Source organism: Cyprinus carpio, chromosome A15, assembly GCF_018340385.1.
Source record: "Cyprinus carpio isolate SPL01 chromosome A15, ASM1834038v1, whole genome shotgun sequence".
In the NCBI taxonomy this organism is placed as follows: Eukaryota; Metazoa; Chordata; class Actinopteri; order Cypriniformes; family Cyprinidae; genus Cyprinus; species Cyprinus carpio.
The window spans coordinates 8140750-8155554 of NC_056586.1; the positions used below are offsets into that span (position 1 = coordinate 8140750).

The 14805-nt window shown below is 36.6% G+C and overlaps 1 protein-coding gene across 2 annotated transcripts in view; it reads right to left on the reverse strand.

Annotated features, from left to right (window-relative positions):
* LOC109103454 (Down syndrome cell adhesion molecule homolog) overlaps window positions 1-14805 on the reverse strand; it is a 127953-nt gene that overhangs the window by 47824 nt on the left and 65324 nt on the right. For both annotated transcript variants that reach the window (XM_042770907.1, XM_042770906.1), the window contains exons 4-6: window positions 5676-5822; window positions 1472-1750; window positions 669-944 (exon numbers count right to left, since the gene is read on the reverse strand). In XM_042770907.1, the coding sequence (XP_042626841.1) occupies window positions 669-944; window positions 1472-1750; window positions 5676-5822 (702 nt within the window). The remainder of the gene's footprint in view (window positions 1-668; window positions 945-1471; window positions 1751-5675; window positions 5823-14805) is intronic.

The window sequence follows — 14805 nt, forward strand, 5'->3', positions numbered from 1 at the left end:
TAACTGAAGTTGTTTTTTATTGTGATTGCCAGTATAAATTATGATCCACATTTACTGTGTGTAAAATAGCATCTCTGTCTAATATAATGCTTTGTGTTTCACTCTAAAATGATAGAGTTAGAATGACATGAAGGTGACAACATTTTTATTTTTGGCTGAACTGTTCCTTTAAAAGTAATAACAAATGTTAAAGTATATATTTAGATACAGTAGATGCTAACACCTAATACAAATGCAAACATTATTTTGCAGACAAAAGGGGTCAAAAGAGATGATCTCCAAAATCCATTTTATGTCCTGCAATGTTTGACATAGTATTTCATGTCGCAGTACTGGCTTATTACGGGCATAAATTTTTCATGCACTGAAAAATAGTGTAGAATTTCCTTTGAAACAATTTTCTGTCAGAAATTGCTAGTAAATTTCACATTTAATTACAAAGGAATGACAAGTAACACATTGAATTAAACATGTAATTAAACATGGAGAAGAAAGAATAAAATAGTATTTCTTCTAAAAAAAAACTAACAAACAAAAAACAACAACAACAACAACAACAACAACAACCATTGCCATCCAATAACTTTTTTCGAGCAAAGCACTGATATGCTTATTATTCACAGTGTACTTTTAGTAATTTAATGCTAACAAACAACACTTTTACTCACCTTCTAAGATGACCTGCACTAAGTCTTGGGTGGACATCTTGCCATTTCGAGCAAAGCACTGATATGCTCCTCCATCACTCTTGGCCATTCCCTCCATCACCAGGTTCTCGTTGTTGATGCCCGTGATACGTACATTTATACCCTGATAGATCTTCTCAGCATTCCTGTACCAGGCGATTTCATACTCGTCAGAGCCAGTCACACTGCAGAACAGTGACACTTGGCTACCTACGCTGCCTCTCACCTTCCGTGGGCTCACCACTGCTTTCAGAGGCTCTGGGGTAGATGAAAACACAGACAATAACACCATTAAATATAATAATGTCTAAATTAAAAAACAAAAACAACAACAAAAATAAATAAATTACATGTTAATGGCATATTAATAATCCAATCTTTGGATCAGGGTTATTATCGTTAAGTAAAAATGTAAAAAACTAAAATAAAATTTGTTACTTGAAATAAAATAAATGTTAACTGAAATAAAACGCAGCATAATTACAGACTTGTTAGTTAATAGCAGCCCATTCAAATTAATGTGTGTGCTGACTAATGAACTTACATTTCTTGGCACACAGCAAATGCATTTTAAATTTTAACTGTTCATAGATATCATTTACATTTTGGTTAACAAAACACTAGTGGAAAGATCTGTCAAGATTGTATCTATCAAAGGGGACCTGTCATGAAAGGTTTAAATACAAGCCTCTGAAAAAAGCTAGGACATTCAGGAGTTGTCATGCTTATATTCACATAATAATGTGAATGCTACAGTGGTTGAATACTGTCATAAGATATCTTACGTTTAACCACCAGCCGTCCGACCACTTTGGCATTCCCGAAGCTGTTCCACACCTCACACACATAACTGCCTGCATCACTGGGTCGTGTGGCCTCAATGAGAAGGCCGGATACACTCTGGTGGTACCGGCTGTCTGATTCTAAGGGGCTGTTGTCCCTCAGCCAGCGATATCTGGGCGGGGAGTGACCGGACGCTTTACATGGGAGCTCCACCCGATGACCCACCATAACTTCCCTCCGTTCAAACCCATCCAGAATCACCGGAGCAGAGTCCACAGGTTCTAAAGAACAGTGAGAGAAAATATGTTTGCTTTATATGCTACCTGTCAAGAGTTTGGAATAAGTAAGAATTTCTTTGTTTCTCTCTTTCGAATTTTAGATTGAAGTTCAAAGATGCTCACCAAGCATTGCTTATCAATAGTAATATTGTAATGTTATTCAAATTTAAAACAACAGTTTTCTATATGAATTTGTTTAATCTTTTTAAGACATTCTTAATGTCTGTAAAATTCAGCTTTGCCAACAGAGGGATACATGACATTTTAAAAAAAAATATTAAAATAGAAAACAGTCATTTTAAATTGTAATACTATTTCACAATATTACTTTTTGTACTGAATTTTTGATCTAATAAAGTATCAGATACAGTACATAAACATGGACTAAAAAAGAATAAGCTTCCATAGAGATAAATAAGAGACCACAGTAAATGTAATTTTTGCTCCAAAAGCAAAATAAAATATCCACAATGCTTATTCTTGTGGTGGCAATCAGCCAATCTGTGTTCCCATGACATCTTTTCCACTGGCTCCAGAGTAATTAGTCTCTTCATTTATGGCTCAGGTGTTTGACTCAAAACAACCTGGCTGCAGATCTGACCATGAGTTGCCATGTGCAAAGATCAAATTGTGAATTTCAAACTGCATACCTCTCATTCCCAGCCAAGCAAATACCATTGAGATGAATGGGAAGTCCGTCATTACAGGCTGCAAACTTGGTTTGCCTGTGAGGTTGTGTACACACCTTTAACAGGTTTCTTTAATCGGTTAAAGGTCATAAACAACTTAAGCAAAAAAAAAAAAAAAAAAAAAAAAAAACCTTCTTACACTGTATTTTTGTTGTTTTACAGTACAAATATCTAATCATATCTAAACTTTGAGAAGCAAAATGACTTGAAGGAATTGTTCAACTAAAAAATGAAGTGGAACTGAACAGTGCATCATGATGTTGAGACTATAGAAACGCCTCTGCGTGAGACAGTGTCTGAAGCATGTTTGTAAAAACGCCAGTTCTATTGGCCGCGAGCATGGTCAGGTAGCATAGCGAAAACACATCACCAAGACTATAGATAACTGAAATGCACATCACCAGCTTCTTTGTTTCTTTGTGTGTGTGTGTGCATGTTTGGAATTGTTTGTGTTAATGAGGAATTGGAAAGGAAAAAAGAATGGAAGAAGTTTGTCAGACCCTAGCTCCTTTTGGGGTAGAAGGGAGGCACAATAGGCTTGTGTGTTCTGCGAAAACTGGGGGTCCAGTTGTCGTATATGGCCACCCAAAGCCAGGGCTGATCTGAGGACAGTCATTGTCATTAGGATGGCCAAAACAAAATAGCCCTGACATTTATGGCTGAAGGGCGTCCAGGGCATGCTCCCTCAGGGAGGAGATTGCGTCTCGTCTCTTCCTTAAAAAATTCTAGGAAATTTTCTGCTTTCCCTGCCATCTTTGGTGTTTCGGAAAGTGGAGGTCCCCACCGTGGATTTTGCCCAATCTCTGCTCAACATAGCTACCAGAAATTGGTGCCCACCTTCTACTAAAAAATATAAGAAAAACAAAGATGTTTACCTCTCTCAAGGAAGTTGGGGGCTCTTTTTTCAAACTATCTCAAATAAGTGATAATTGAGAATTACCTGCCAGTACAATTTTTCAGAGTTACAAACAATTGACCCTTCTGTTACAATCTAAAATCAACAAAGTGTTTCGTCTTTCACAGCATTTGGCAGCATGGAAACTTCTGCCAAATTTATCTCAATGGGTTCTATAAAAATTCTGGAAAGGGTACAGGATTCAGTTTGATTGTCAACCACCTTGCTTCAAAGGCATGTTCTGGACTCTGGTGAAGCAAAGGCAGGCTCCATTGTTATCACAAGAGTTACATTCCCCTATGGCCAAAAGGGGTGATAGAACATGATCCTGATGGGGATTAGTCCCCAGTTTTAGATCTGCAGGCTCTGAAAAGTACTCTGTGTGGACTGTGTGGTCAAGATGTTAACACTCATAATAATTGTGTCTCAAATGAAATTTGAGCATTGGTTTGTCACAATAAACATATTTCCATACCAAGATTCTGCCACAGCACAGGAAGTATCTCCTGTTCACTTCTGAGGACAAAGCTTACTAATATCGTGTTCTTCCCTTCGGCCTAGTCCTACAGTACCACCCCTCATTATTCACAAAATGCATGGATGCTGCCCCGCATCCTTTGTGACTCCAGGGCATTCATGTTGAGGGACTTAGCAGATGCCATCCTCACTCAACTGAGAAGTCTGTGGTTGAGACTGATGGTCACAAAGAGTGACCTCTCTCCGAGTCAGATGATGACTTTTCTGGGGATGGTATGGGACTCTACTTCCATGCAGGAATGACAGTCTCCTGCTTGAGTTGAGTCTATCCTTACTACCGTGAAAGACTTCAGGCTGGGTCAAGAAATTTCTGTCTGCCAGTATCAGAAGTTATTAGGTCTTATGGCAGCTACAGCAAATGTGATATCTTTGGGGCTCCTGTACACGAGACCATTTAAGTTGTGGCTCATATGCAGAGGGTCCCACCTGATGTCCAGCCCCCTTAAGAGGACAAGGGTTTCATTCCTTTTTCTATGTGGAAGAAACCCCAGTTTTTCACCATGGTTTCCACACTGGGTGCATGGCATGCTACTGCTGCAAGACAGTGACTACAGACACATCCCCTTCGATATTTTTCATCGCCCAGCCCGGTTTTGTCTGGGACAGCCCACATCTTCTTTGGCACATAAATTGCTTCGAGATAAAGGCTGTATTTATGACTCTCAGGTACATTCTCCCGGTCCTGAGGGGCTAACATATTTCTGCTTTGGGCTCAAGGAAGACTGCTCTCCCTGAGGGCAGTCTATATTCCAGGGCATTTAAATGTGAGAGCAGACATGCTGTTGAGGCAGGTGCTGAGACCCAGGGAATGGAGATTCCACCCCAAGGTGGATGAGTTAATTTGGCAGAAGATTGGCAGTGTGGAACTGGACCTGTTTGCCTCAGAGGAGTCAACCCACTGTCCCTACTGGCTAACCCTCACACCTTCAGCTCCGTTAGGACTGGATGCCATGGTGCAGGAGTGGCCATTGCTACAGTACATCCGTACACTGTCACTTTGTCATACTTTATGCAATGCCTGAAACGTCTTCCTTCAGACAATTAGAAGATGGTGATTTGCAATTCAGGCATCTAGTTGTGGTCGTGGTGATGCACTTATGCTACATCACTTGACCATGTGGATGGACAATAAAACTGACTTGTTTCCATATTGCTTCAGACACAGGCTCACACAGAGTGTCAACATCATGACACAGTATTGAGTTCCCTCTCATTGAACCAGGTTACATACATAACCTGAGACAATATTTGTTATGTAAACACAACCAAAATACAATATTTATTTATAAATATAAGTATTGTATGAGTGTGCAATTTTGTATTAATTCATACAATCACCATCTGACTGATGGGCAGATCACACAAAATCATACAAGGTCGTACAAGTTAGCAACAAATTTACCAAATTGTAAAATACTTATGATTTGTCTTGAGAATGTGTTGGGTAGCCCTGTCCAAAATCCCTGTAGATTAAACATCAGATATGTTCTAATTGGTTGATTGTGTCATAAACAGCATTTTTGCTTCTAGTGCAGACAGCCAAATTACTTGGTAATGGAAACTTGTCATGCTGCATGTAGTAGAGTGACTCAGAGCACTTTAGCTGTGACTATATTCAAATAATACTGTAGAACAGTATCTTGTACCTTATTCCTAATTGTATTTTTCAATTTTAATTTAAATTTGAAATGCAAAATGTGAAAATGATTGCCATATGAATTTTTGACCAAATCATGAAGTGCTTGCATCCATCTATAGATATATGAGAGAAGGTTTATGTGAAGCCAGCAACACAAAGGCCCCTCACCTGATAAAAGAAGTCGGGCACTGTTGCTCTGTCTGGTCTCCCCTGTGTATCGGTGCCGTGTGGTACAGCGATAAATATTCACCGCATCCTCTGACTGCACATCCAAAATATACAAGGCCCCCGTGGATGTAATAAGATATCTTGGTCCTGAAAAAAGAACAAAATATTGTGGTTAGACTCGCTAACCCCAATTAAAGGCATATAACATGCTGTACTATGTTACTTGACTTCATATTCCATCAAAAACAAATGTATGTAAAACATTTATTGCTTTCACAAGATAAGAGAATCCACACGTGATGTCTCTTTGAAGCCAGTGCTGGCAGACCTGAGGGAGCGGAGTATTGAACTATTGGACGTGACTGTTTTGCAACTGAGCCAATCGCTCAGTCAGTCGCCCAGAGCTTGAAACAGAAAAAGCTTTCAACAACTGCAGCCATTCTTACAGTTCACACATACACAGCCAGAGAAACGCTACAATTATGATTGTTAGCTCTTGAAATCTTATTCATTTATTTTCAGGATTATATTGCGTACAGTAAAATGACTGCATAAATGGACACAAATTACTGTGATGTTGATGCATACGAGATGAGAAATGGATCTTGTGGTGCACAGTGGTTGAAAAGAGAGAGAGACAGACAGAAAAGGAAAAATAGAGAGTCTGCAGCTATAGCAAGCATTGACCTAGTTAGAAATGAGAGTCCAGGATTTGATACCCTAGAGGGGGTTATAGCTCCTAGTTTACATGCAGTCATCTGAGACCTGCTACCAGCAGTGCAATGGAAAACTGGGAAAATGCACTGTTTTGAAAAGGTTAAAATTAGAAAGGGTAGAAAAAAAAGAAAGAAAATTCAAGTATGATTCTTAGATTAGCTGAGCTGTGTTGTGGAATTTGAGGATCACATAATTTCACAGCTATTACATGGCCCTTTTTCAGTAAGCGATGATTATGATTGCATATGTGAGCGCTTACAAACTTTCAAATTCATACTCAGACAATAACATAATACAATAAAATAAAATAAAAGAATAGAAAATAAAATAAAATAATAGAATAGAATATTGTTACACATCCAGCCCCGGTAGAATTTTCAAGCAAACGCATTTACATAAGCACATTTTTGACACCACCACACACTATTTAGATGTATTAAATGTCAAGCCATGTGCACAAATACACACACTGACTTTAACAAACCCCACGCCCCCAAAAAAATAAAAAAAAAATAAAGGAAAGTCACTTCAGTGTATAAGTAACATAAAGTATGTCAAGCATAACTGAAACTTCTGGCGAGTGGGAAATGCACTGTACAAATAAACTTGGGCCCATGTTCCTCTTTCATGTTTTGCATGTTTAACATTAATTGCATCTTATAAGTCACAGGATGTCTCAGATGATAACATATATATATATATATATGTTATAATATATATATATATATATATCTATATACATAAATATATATATATCTCTCATCTAATATACATAATATATACTATCTATATCTATATATACATATATCCTCCCATATATATATATATATATACATATATATTTATACATATATATGATAATATATATATATCTATATAACAAAACATACTCTGAGGAACTCACATCCAATGTATACAGTAACCAACGTAGTACGCATAACTCAACCCTTCTGGCGACTGAAAGGCACTGCACTGTATATAATGACACCTATACTAATACCCCTTGGGCCCATGTTCCTCTTTCTCATGTTTTGCATGTGGAACATTAAAAAAGTCACATCTGGTATAAGTCACAGTATGTCTCAGCATAATGAAAATATATAGACGGGAAATGCATATATAATAATATGTATCTTCAGGTTTTGCCATATGTTAACATTCCGCATATAGACAGTATATCTCAGATAAACACTCCAGATGATATAACCCTTATATTATATTATATATATTCTGTATAACTATATTCCTATAATACAACAGATATATACACCCATATATTATATAATACCCATTAATCTACATAGTATATACCCTATATAGATATACTAATATACATCCACTACTCATACAACTAATAGATATATATATATATATTATATATATTGTAGAATATATATCATAGTATATATATATATATATATATCTATATATATATATATATATGTATATAATATATATATTACCCCCCCCCCTATATATTACTATATACCCCTATATACCGCCCATATATATTATATCCATACCACCCCCCTATATATAACCCCTACTAATCATATATACCGTTACCCCCGCATGCGAATCTGAATCCACATAATTCAATAGAAATCTTCACAGATTTCCCTGTGAATTCCCTGCCCCCAGCAATATTTTACTTTGTATGTTGTCAAATTTAAACTTGCTTTCAGACATTACCAGTGACAGTAATTGACCAACTAACAACATACTGTATTTATCTCCAATGTCATCTTCTGGCGCTCCACGTGGGTGACAGAAGGCTGGACAACATGTTCCTAGCTAATCAATGTTAAATCTAGGATCCAGACTGCCTGTTCCTCAGGGGATGAGAGCACTAATCAGGGATGATTAAGGTCAGAGATCCTGGTTAACCCTGGACTTGGATTTCTCAAACCGCTCACTACACCCTCCTGCCACCCGGCCGACGCAAGACCATACATGTACTGGGACATGGAGTTTGAATGCAAGTGCCAGGAGTCATTTAAGGACTAAATGGGTAAATCTCCGAAAACTTATCAAGAACATGTACATCTTTCATTTTGCAAAATCAACAGCAAGAAATAAATTATATTTAACATCAATACAATGTTGAAATAAACACTGTTTATGCCGTTAAATGGTTGCATTACCACATATGTATCATCCAAATTATTTCATGCATCCTCTGTCTTTCATTCTTTTTGCTCTTTACTCTTTTTCCAGTGCCCTTCTCCAATTGTTAGCATGAATAATTAATTTGCAGTGCAGCCCCGGTAGTGCACCAAGACACAAGACAATAACCTTTTCCACTTCACATCCATCTCCAAAATTTGTTGAAAATAACAACAAAAATACCCTTGATGTTCTGGGTGTATAAATGAACTAAAAGCTTATGAAGCTGAAAAGACTGAAATTTGGTCCCTCAATTACAAGCATCACAATTCTCAGTGATACATCTGTTTCATGTTTTAATTTAACTTCCTCCTAAAAAAAAAAAAAAAAAAAAAAAAAAAAAAACTTAATGTTTCTCTTTATTTATTCCTTCTCTTTCTAGCATTTCATCTTCTCTTTCTAGCTTGTACTTATTTGAACAATGCCTAAAACTTGGTATTACGAGCACTTCCTGTGTCTGTTTGCCTCTTTAAGAAGAATAGCTTTATGTATTCCCCAATTGTAAGTCGTTTTGGATAAAAGCGTCCGCAAAATGACTAAATGTAAATATAAATGTCATGACTCTGCTGTTTGGGTTGCATTCATAGTCTTGTGTCATTCAAGCAAACAGACAGCTGCTCATATTTCCTCCATAAATTATTGAATTTTGTTGCAAACCATGCAAAAAAATGGCCGGCAGCCACAGAAATGATTCATCTATATTTCAAAAGGATAAATGCATTGTGCATGATGTGCTGTATGAAATAATCATGCATCTGGGGTGAGGCTGATACTGCATTCTCTGTGCATGATTTACTGTGGATGCTGGGTTAGTCAACATGAAAATTCATTTGCTTTCTTAATTCAGGTTGAATTTAATTTAATGCAAAAGTGATTCCTTGATATTTCTTCTGCAATATATCAGAATAAGCACAAAATATAACACAAAATAATGATTAAATACTGACGTCACAGAAATGCAGATTTGTACGGAGACCCTAAAGGGACATGGTGGTGGAAAAAATACGGGATGGAAGGAAGAAATAGTTTTTTCAAGGGGAAACAAGAGCTTTGCAAGAGGATGCAAAAGATTTGAAAAAAAAAAAAAAAAAAAAAAAAAAAAAAAATCCTCCCACCCCGTATTTTTCCCACCACCGTGTCCCTCTTGAGGCTCCGTAGATTTGGACCTGTGCAAGTCATTGCCAGAAGAACTTGTGCTCTCACAATGCAACTGTTCCAACTCAGTTGAGAAAGCAGTTTATGTCTTCTTCAAAGACTGATAATATGAATTCAGAGGCCTGTCATCTCTGGACTGACAACAGGAGATTTCTGGTGCATGCTGGGAAAGTGGGGAGAAAGTGGAAGCATTGAAATTAATTTCAGATCCAGTGGATTACTTCACACTTCTATGGGCTAGTACTTCAAAATTGCACACAGGATGAATTTCAGACAAATTGAAATGTCTGATGAGCCACTAAAAGCACTGAGTTTAAACATAAAAGAAATTATTGATTATAATTTATTTTAAATAACTGAGATATCCCAGAATTCTGTTCATAAAATAGTACACAGTATAGACAGTGGCAGGTATTACCTTATTTGTAGCGATTCGGTAAAAAAGCTGTGTTCAGTAGCACAGCTCTCATGATAGTTTCATTGATATTATTAATGGAAGTGTGCAAGCTGAAGAGGAGAGCAAGAGCAATCATGACCCAATTACAGCACTTGCTCAACTAGAGCAATTAACACATCTATATCAAATGAGTTCAATTAGTGAACCAGGTCCTCTCAAATGCGTTAAGAGACAAGAGGATATTCTGCTGTGTGAAGCGTTGGCATTTAGCACAAGATAGGTATCTGCTATACCCCACAAATAACCAGTGCTGACTCAAGATTCTTGCATTTATGGAACATTCATACATTTTCAGTGCAATCACAGTGCAATTTTTAAACACATATTTTTGCCATCTGGTTCTGACAAAAAACAAACAAACAAAAAACTGTCTTTCAAAAATTACTTATTGCAGGGCTGTTTTGTTATTTATTAGTGTGTAAAGATGTGGATATAGTGCTTTTAAATTGTAAGTCATGATATGAATTAGGTGAAGAAATTAGAAAACTGGTAGGTTATGAATACGTTACTGTATGGCAAAGAATATTGTATTGGATAAGGTGGTACAGTAGATGTGTATAATTCATTTGTCTTCCAGAAGATGTTCAGATTTGTCTATAATTGCTTGTGTTTTCAGCTGGAGTTTGAAAATAGTGACATGTCAGCAGACAGAACACATGATGACTAATCAGACCTCGCGTAAGAGTTGATATCAGCACAGGCCCCAGATTTTAATAGGGTCTGTTCTCAGCGATTACACTCATACAATTCGATCAGTGCCAGATAAATATCAGCATCTGAGAGCAATCTGTGGAGGGGAAATTAACACTGATGTAATAAGTTCCTTTCGTCATTATTAGAGAGACACATTGACAGCTAATGTCATCATATCTCCCATAAAGCTCACATGCACACATCAAAACGTCACTACAAGAGCATGTGTGGCTCTTTGTTCTAACCCAGCATCATATGCATGAACAACTATGTGTAAACACTGTGTCTCCACAGCACCAGCTTCCCGACCTGCTCAACACTCACAAACAGCATTACAAACTTGTGAGGTTGGAACTAAAGCTCAACCTGCGATGCAATGTTTATCAGTTACATGCTTGGTGTTAAAGGGGTCATATGATGCGATTTCAATTTTTCCTTTCTCTTTTTTGAGTGTTACAAGCTCTTGGTGCATAAAGAAGATCTGTAAAGTTGCAAAGACTTAAGTCTCAAATCCAAGGAGATATTCTTTATAAAAGTTAAGGATCAACCACACCCCCTAAACGGCTCGTTCTACCACGCCCCCACATATGTCACTATGTGGGAAGATTTGCATAATGCCGCCAAAATGGGCATGCAAAGAAAGAAGGCGTAGCGTTTATTCTCTCCGTTGCCGCAGCTGCCTGTTGTTGAGTCACTGTGTGTTTCGTTGAAGTGAAACTTTGTTTGGCCTTCCAAAAGAGGGCAACTAGAAATCAGTGATAAGTTGTATTTGCAACACTGTTCCAGAACAGTTCAACCCAAATATTCGGATGTGTGTTGTGCATTTTATGGAGGATGAGGACTGTTTCCTGAACCAGTAGCCTGCAATTCGTCTGTGGCACAAAGGCTGTTTCTATAAAGTTGGGCAGTTCAACCTTTGCAAGGACAGTCTGGCGCTTCTGACTCACACCCTGTAGGTACGTTTTTTATATTTAATTAATTTGCCAATGATGATTCAAACATGAGTTTTGAGCAGTAGAGTAGGTTTGTTGTTTCTCCGATCGCAAATGCAGACATGGTTTTATGTTTATGCAACGTGATACGCAATGCAACGTGTGTAAAGACAGCATAACTCATTATAGCCAGTAATTATGTCCCCACTGGATGCAACAAATGCCTCGTTTGTAATGGGTTTTATTTGTTTTGTCTCATCTAGTGATGTCTGGGTCGTGAATTGAATCTTTCTATTTAACGGATCTTCTTAGTGAACCGGTTGAACCAGTTCACCAAATCGATCCAAATCGTTTGAAATGGTTCGCGTATCCAATAAGCACTAATCCACAAATAACAAAGTTATTCGGTTTATAAACGTGCCTTACACTCCCTCTGATGCGAAATAAACCAATATCCTGAACTATTCAGTTACTCCTAACAGTACATTGACTGAACTGCTAAAAGAAAGCGATGATGGGATGTGCACGAGCAGAGCAGCTGGACTGAGTCTCATGCTGCTGCTGGCGTGGGAGACGGCATAGTCTGTTAAGGGGCATAACATTTACGTCACACGCTTGAGGCATTCGGCCAATCACAACACACTGAATAGCTGGCCAATCAGAGCACACCGCGCTTTTCATACCGATGAGCTATGTAAAAATCGATGGGTTTCAGAAGGCGGAGCATAGAGGAGAAACTATAATGTACATTATATAAAAAATAATGTTTTTTAACCTTAAACCGCATAAACACATTGCATTACACCAAATACACCAAATAATGTTCTTTTTAGCAGCATCATATGACCCCTTTAACATGATTTTTAAAAAATCAAATTTTTTCTGTTGTTCTTGTAAATTAACTGTTATAATCTGACATGTTTTGTGTTCTTGAATCGATTCATTTTATCGATTCGATCGATTCATTAGAATTTATTTATTGTTGAATGCATATACTGTACTATTTCCATCAGAAAAGTTTTGTAAGTGAATACTTGCAATGTTCTTGGGGGAACGCAACAGTTCAAAACATTGAAGTTTAATTTTTCCTCCCTTTTATTTATTTATTTTTTATTATTTTTTTTACCACATCTGTAGGAACTAGTCATAACTAGCTTGTTATTTTTTCCAATGCTGCATCACACTACAGTGGTTAAGCAGTGAGTTACACTGTAAAAAATAGCTGTAGTTTCTACAGCAAAATTTTATAGAATATTACTGTTTAAACATTTTACAAGATGTAGCTGTAATTCGCAATGCATTATGGGTCAAATAAGGTTTTACAGTTTTTAAAGGGTTACTCCATCCCAAAATGAAAATTTTGTCATTAATCACTTACCATAAAAGCTTCGTTCATCTCGTAAAAGCTTTACGGGTTTTTAAAAGCTCTTCGGAACACAATTTAAGATATTATGGATGAAAGCAGGGAGGCTTGTGTCTGTCCCATAGACTGCCAAATAAATAACAGTGTCAAGGTCCAGGAAAGTATGATAAGCATCGTCAGAATAGTCCATCTGCCATCAGTGATTCAACCGTAACATTATGAAGCAACGAGAATACTTTTTGTACATGAAGAAAACAAAAATAATGACTTTATTCAACAACCTCTCCTCTGTGTCTCTCCAAATCAGCGTAGCACCATTTTGGCGATTCTGAACAGTACGCAGATGGCGTGTGACATGATATCGCTTATACATTAACTTAAATAAATATAAAAGGATATATTTATTAAGTAAAATTTAGTGAACTTACCAGGAATTATGAATAAAGCCTCTAATCATCCATGTGACCCAATTGACACAGAATAGGATATGCAGTTTGTGTCCAGAGGATACTCTCCAGAGGAGATGAATTGTTGAATAAAGTCTTTATTTATGTTTTCTTTGTGTACAAAAAGTATTCTCATCGCTTCATAACGTTGCAGTTGAACCACTGATGGCAGATGGACTATTCTGATGATGTCTTTCATACTTTTCTGGACCTTGACAGTGGTATTTACTTGGCAGTAAATGGGAGAGTCACAAGCCTCACGGTTTTCATCCAAAATATCTTAAATTGTGTTCTGAAGATGAACAAAGCTTTTATGGGTTTGGAACGATATGGGGGCAAGTGATTAATGGCAATATTTTCATTTTGGGTAACCCTTTAAGTACTGGTAAATGCTGATTGTATTGTATAAGTGTCATTTTTGCATTTATTTTATTGAGCTAGTTTCAATCAGTTCTTAACTTTATTCTGAAGTTTTAGGTTGTTTTTATGTGCAAATGTTTTCTTGGAATCACTGGATACAAGACGGATACATATAGGCAAAACAAAAGATCTCAGAGAAGAGGGACAACCATCGTGTGTGCTCATCTCAGAAAGTTGATGGACTTTCAGCATGTGTTTATTAAATTGTCTTTTGCATGAATATTCTTAATTTAATAGAACATAAGCTCAAATTTAATGTTGATTCCAGCATTATATTGTAATCCTTTTCTTTAAAAAAAATTATTCTCCAAAATTATGCAAATTCTGTTGATTGACCTTCATTTTTATACAAAGTTAATGTTCTACTCAGAATATGGCTTATTTTTTTAACAAGTATTTGTAGTTATTTTGTGATGCTACTGTATGTTATTTTTATGATAAGATTTTAACTGTTGAAAGACTGAAAATTTTATTTTACCTGTAAAAGCCTTGCAATATCTTTCTGCCAGTTTTAATAAGTACCTATTTGCAACATCATTGACTTTGAGTTTTTATTAATTTGTAAATGTAATAATATAGTGCTCATGATAATGCATTTATATCAGTATTTTGAAGTTTACTGTTAAAATTATTCTTTACAGCATTTTCATTTATAAATTATTACAACATCATCTTGGATTTAGGGCTATTTACAGGATTCTATTGGTAAATTTAGTTGCCAGGTAAATACTGTAATTTAATGAAATTACAAAAAATGCTGTAAAATATATTTTTACAGGAT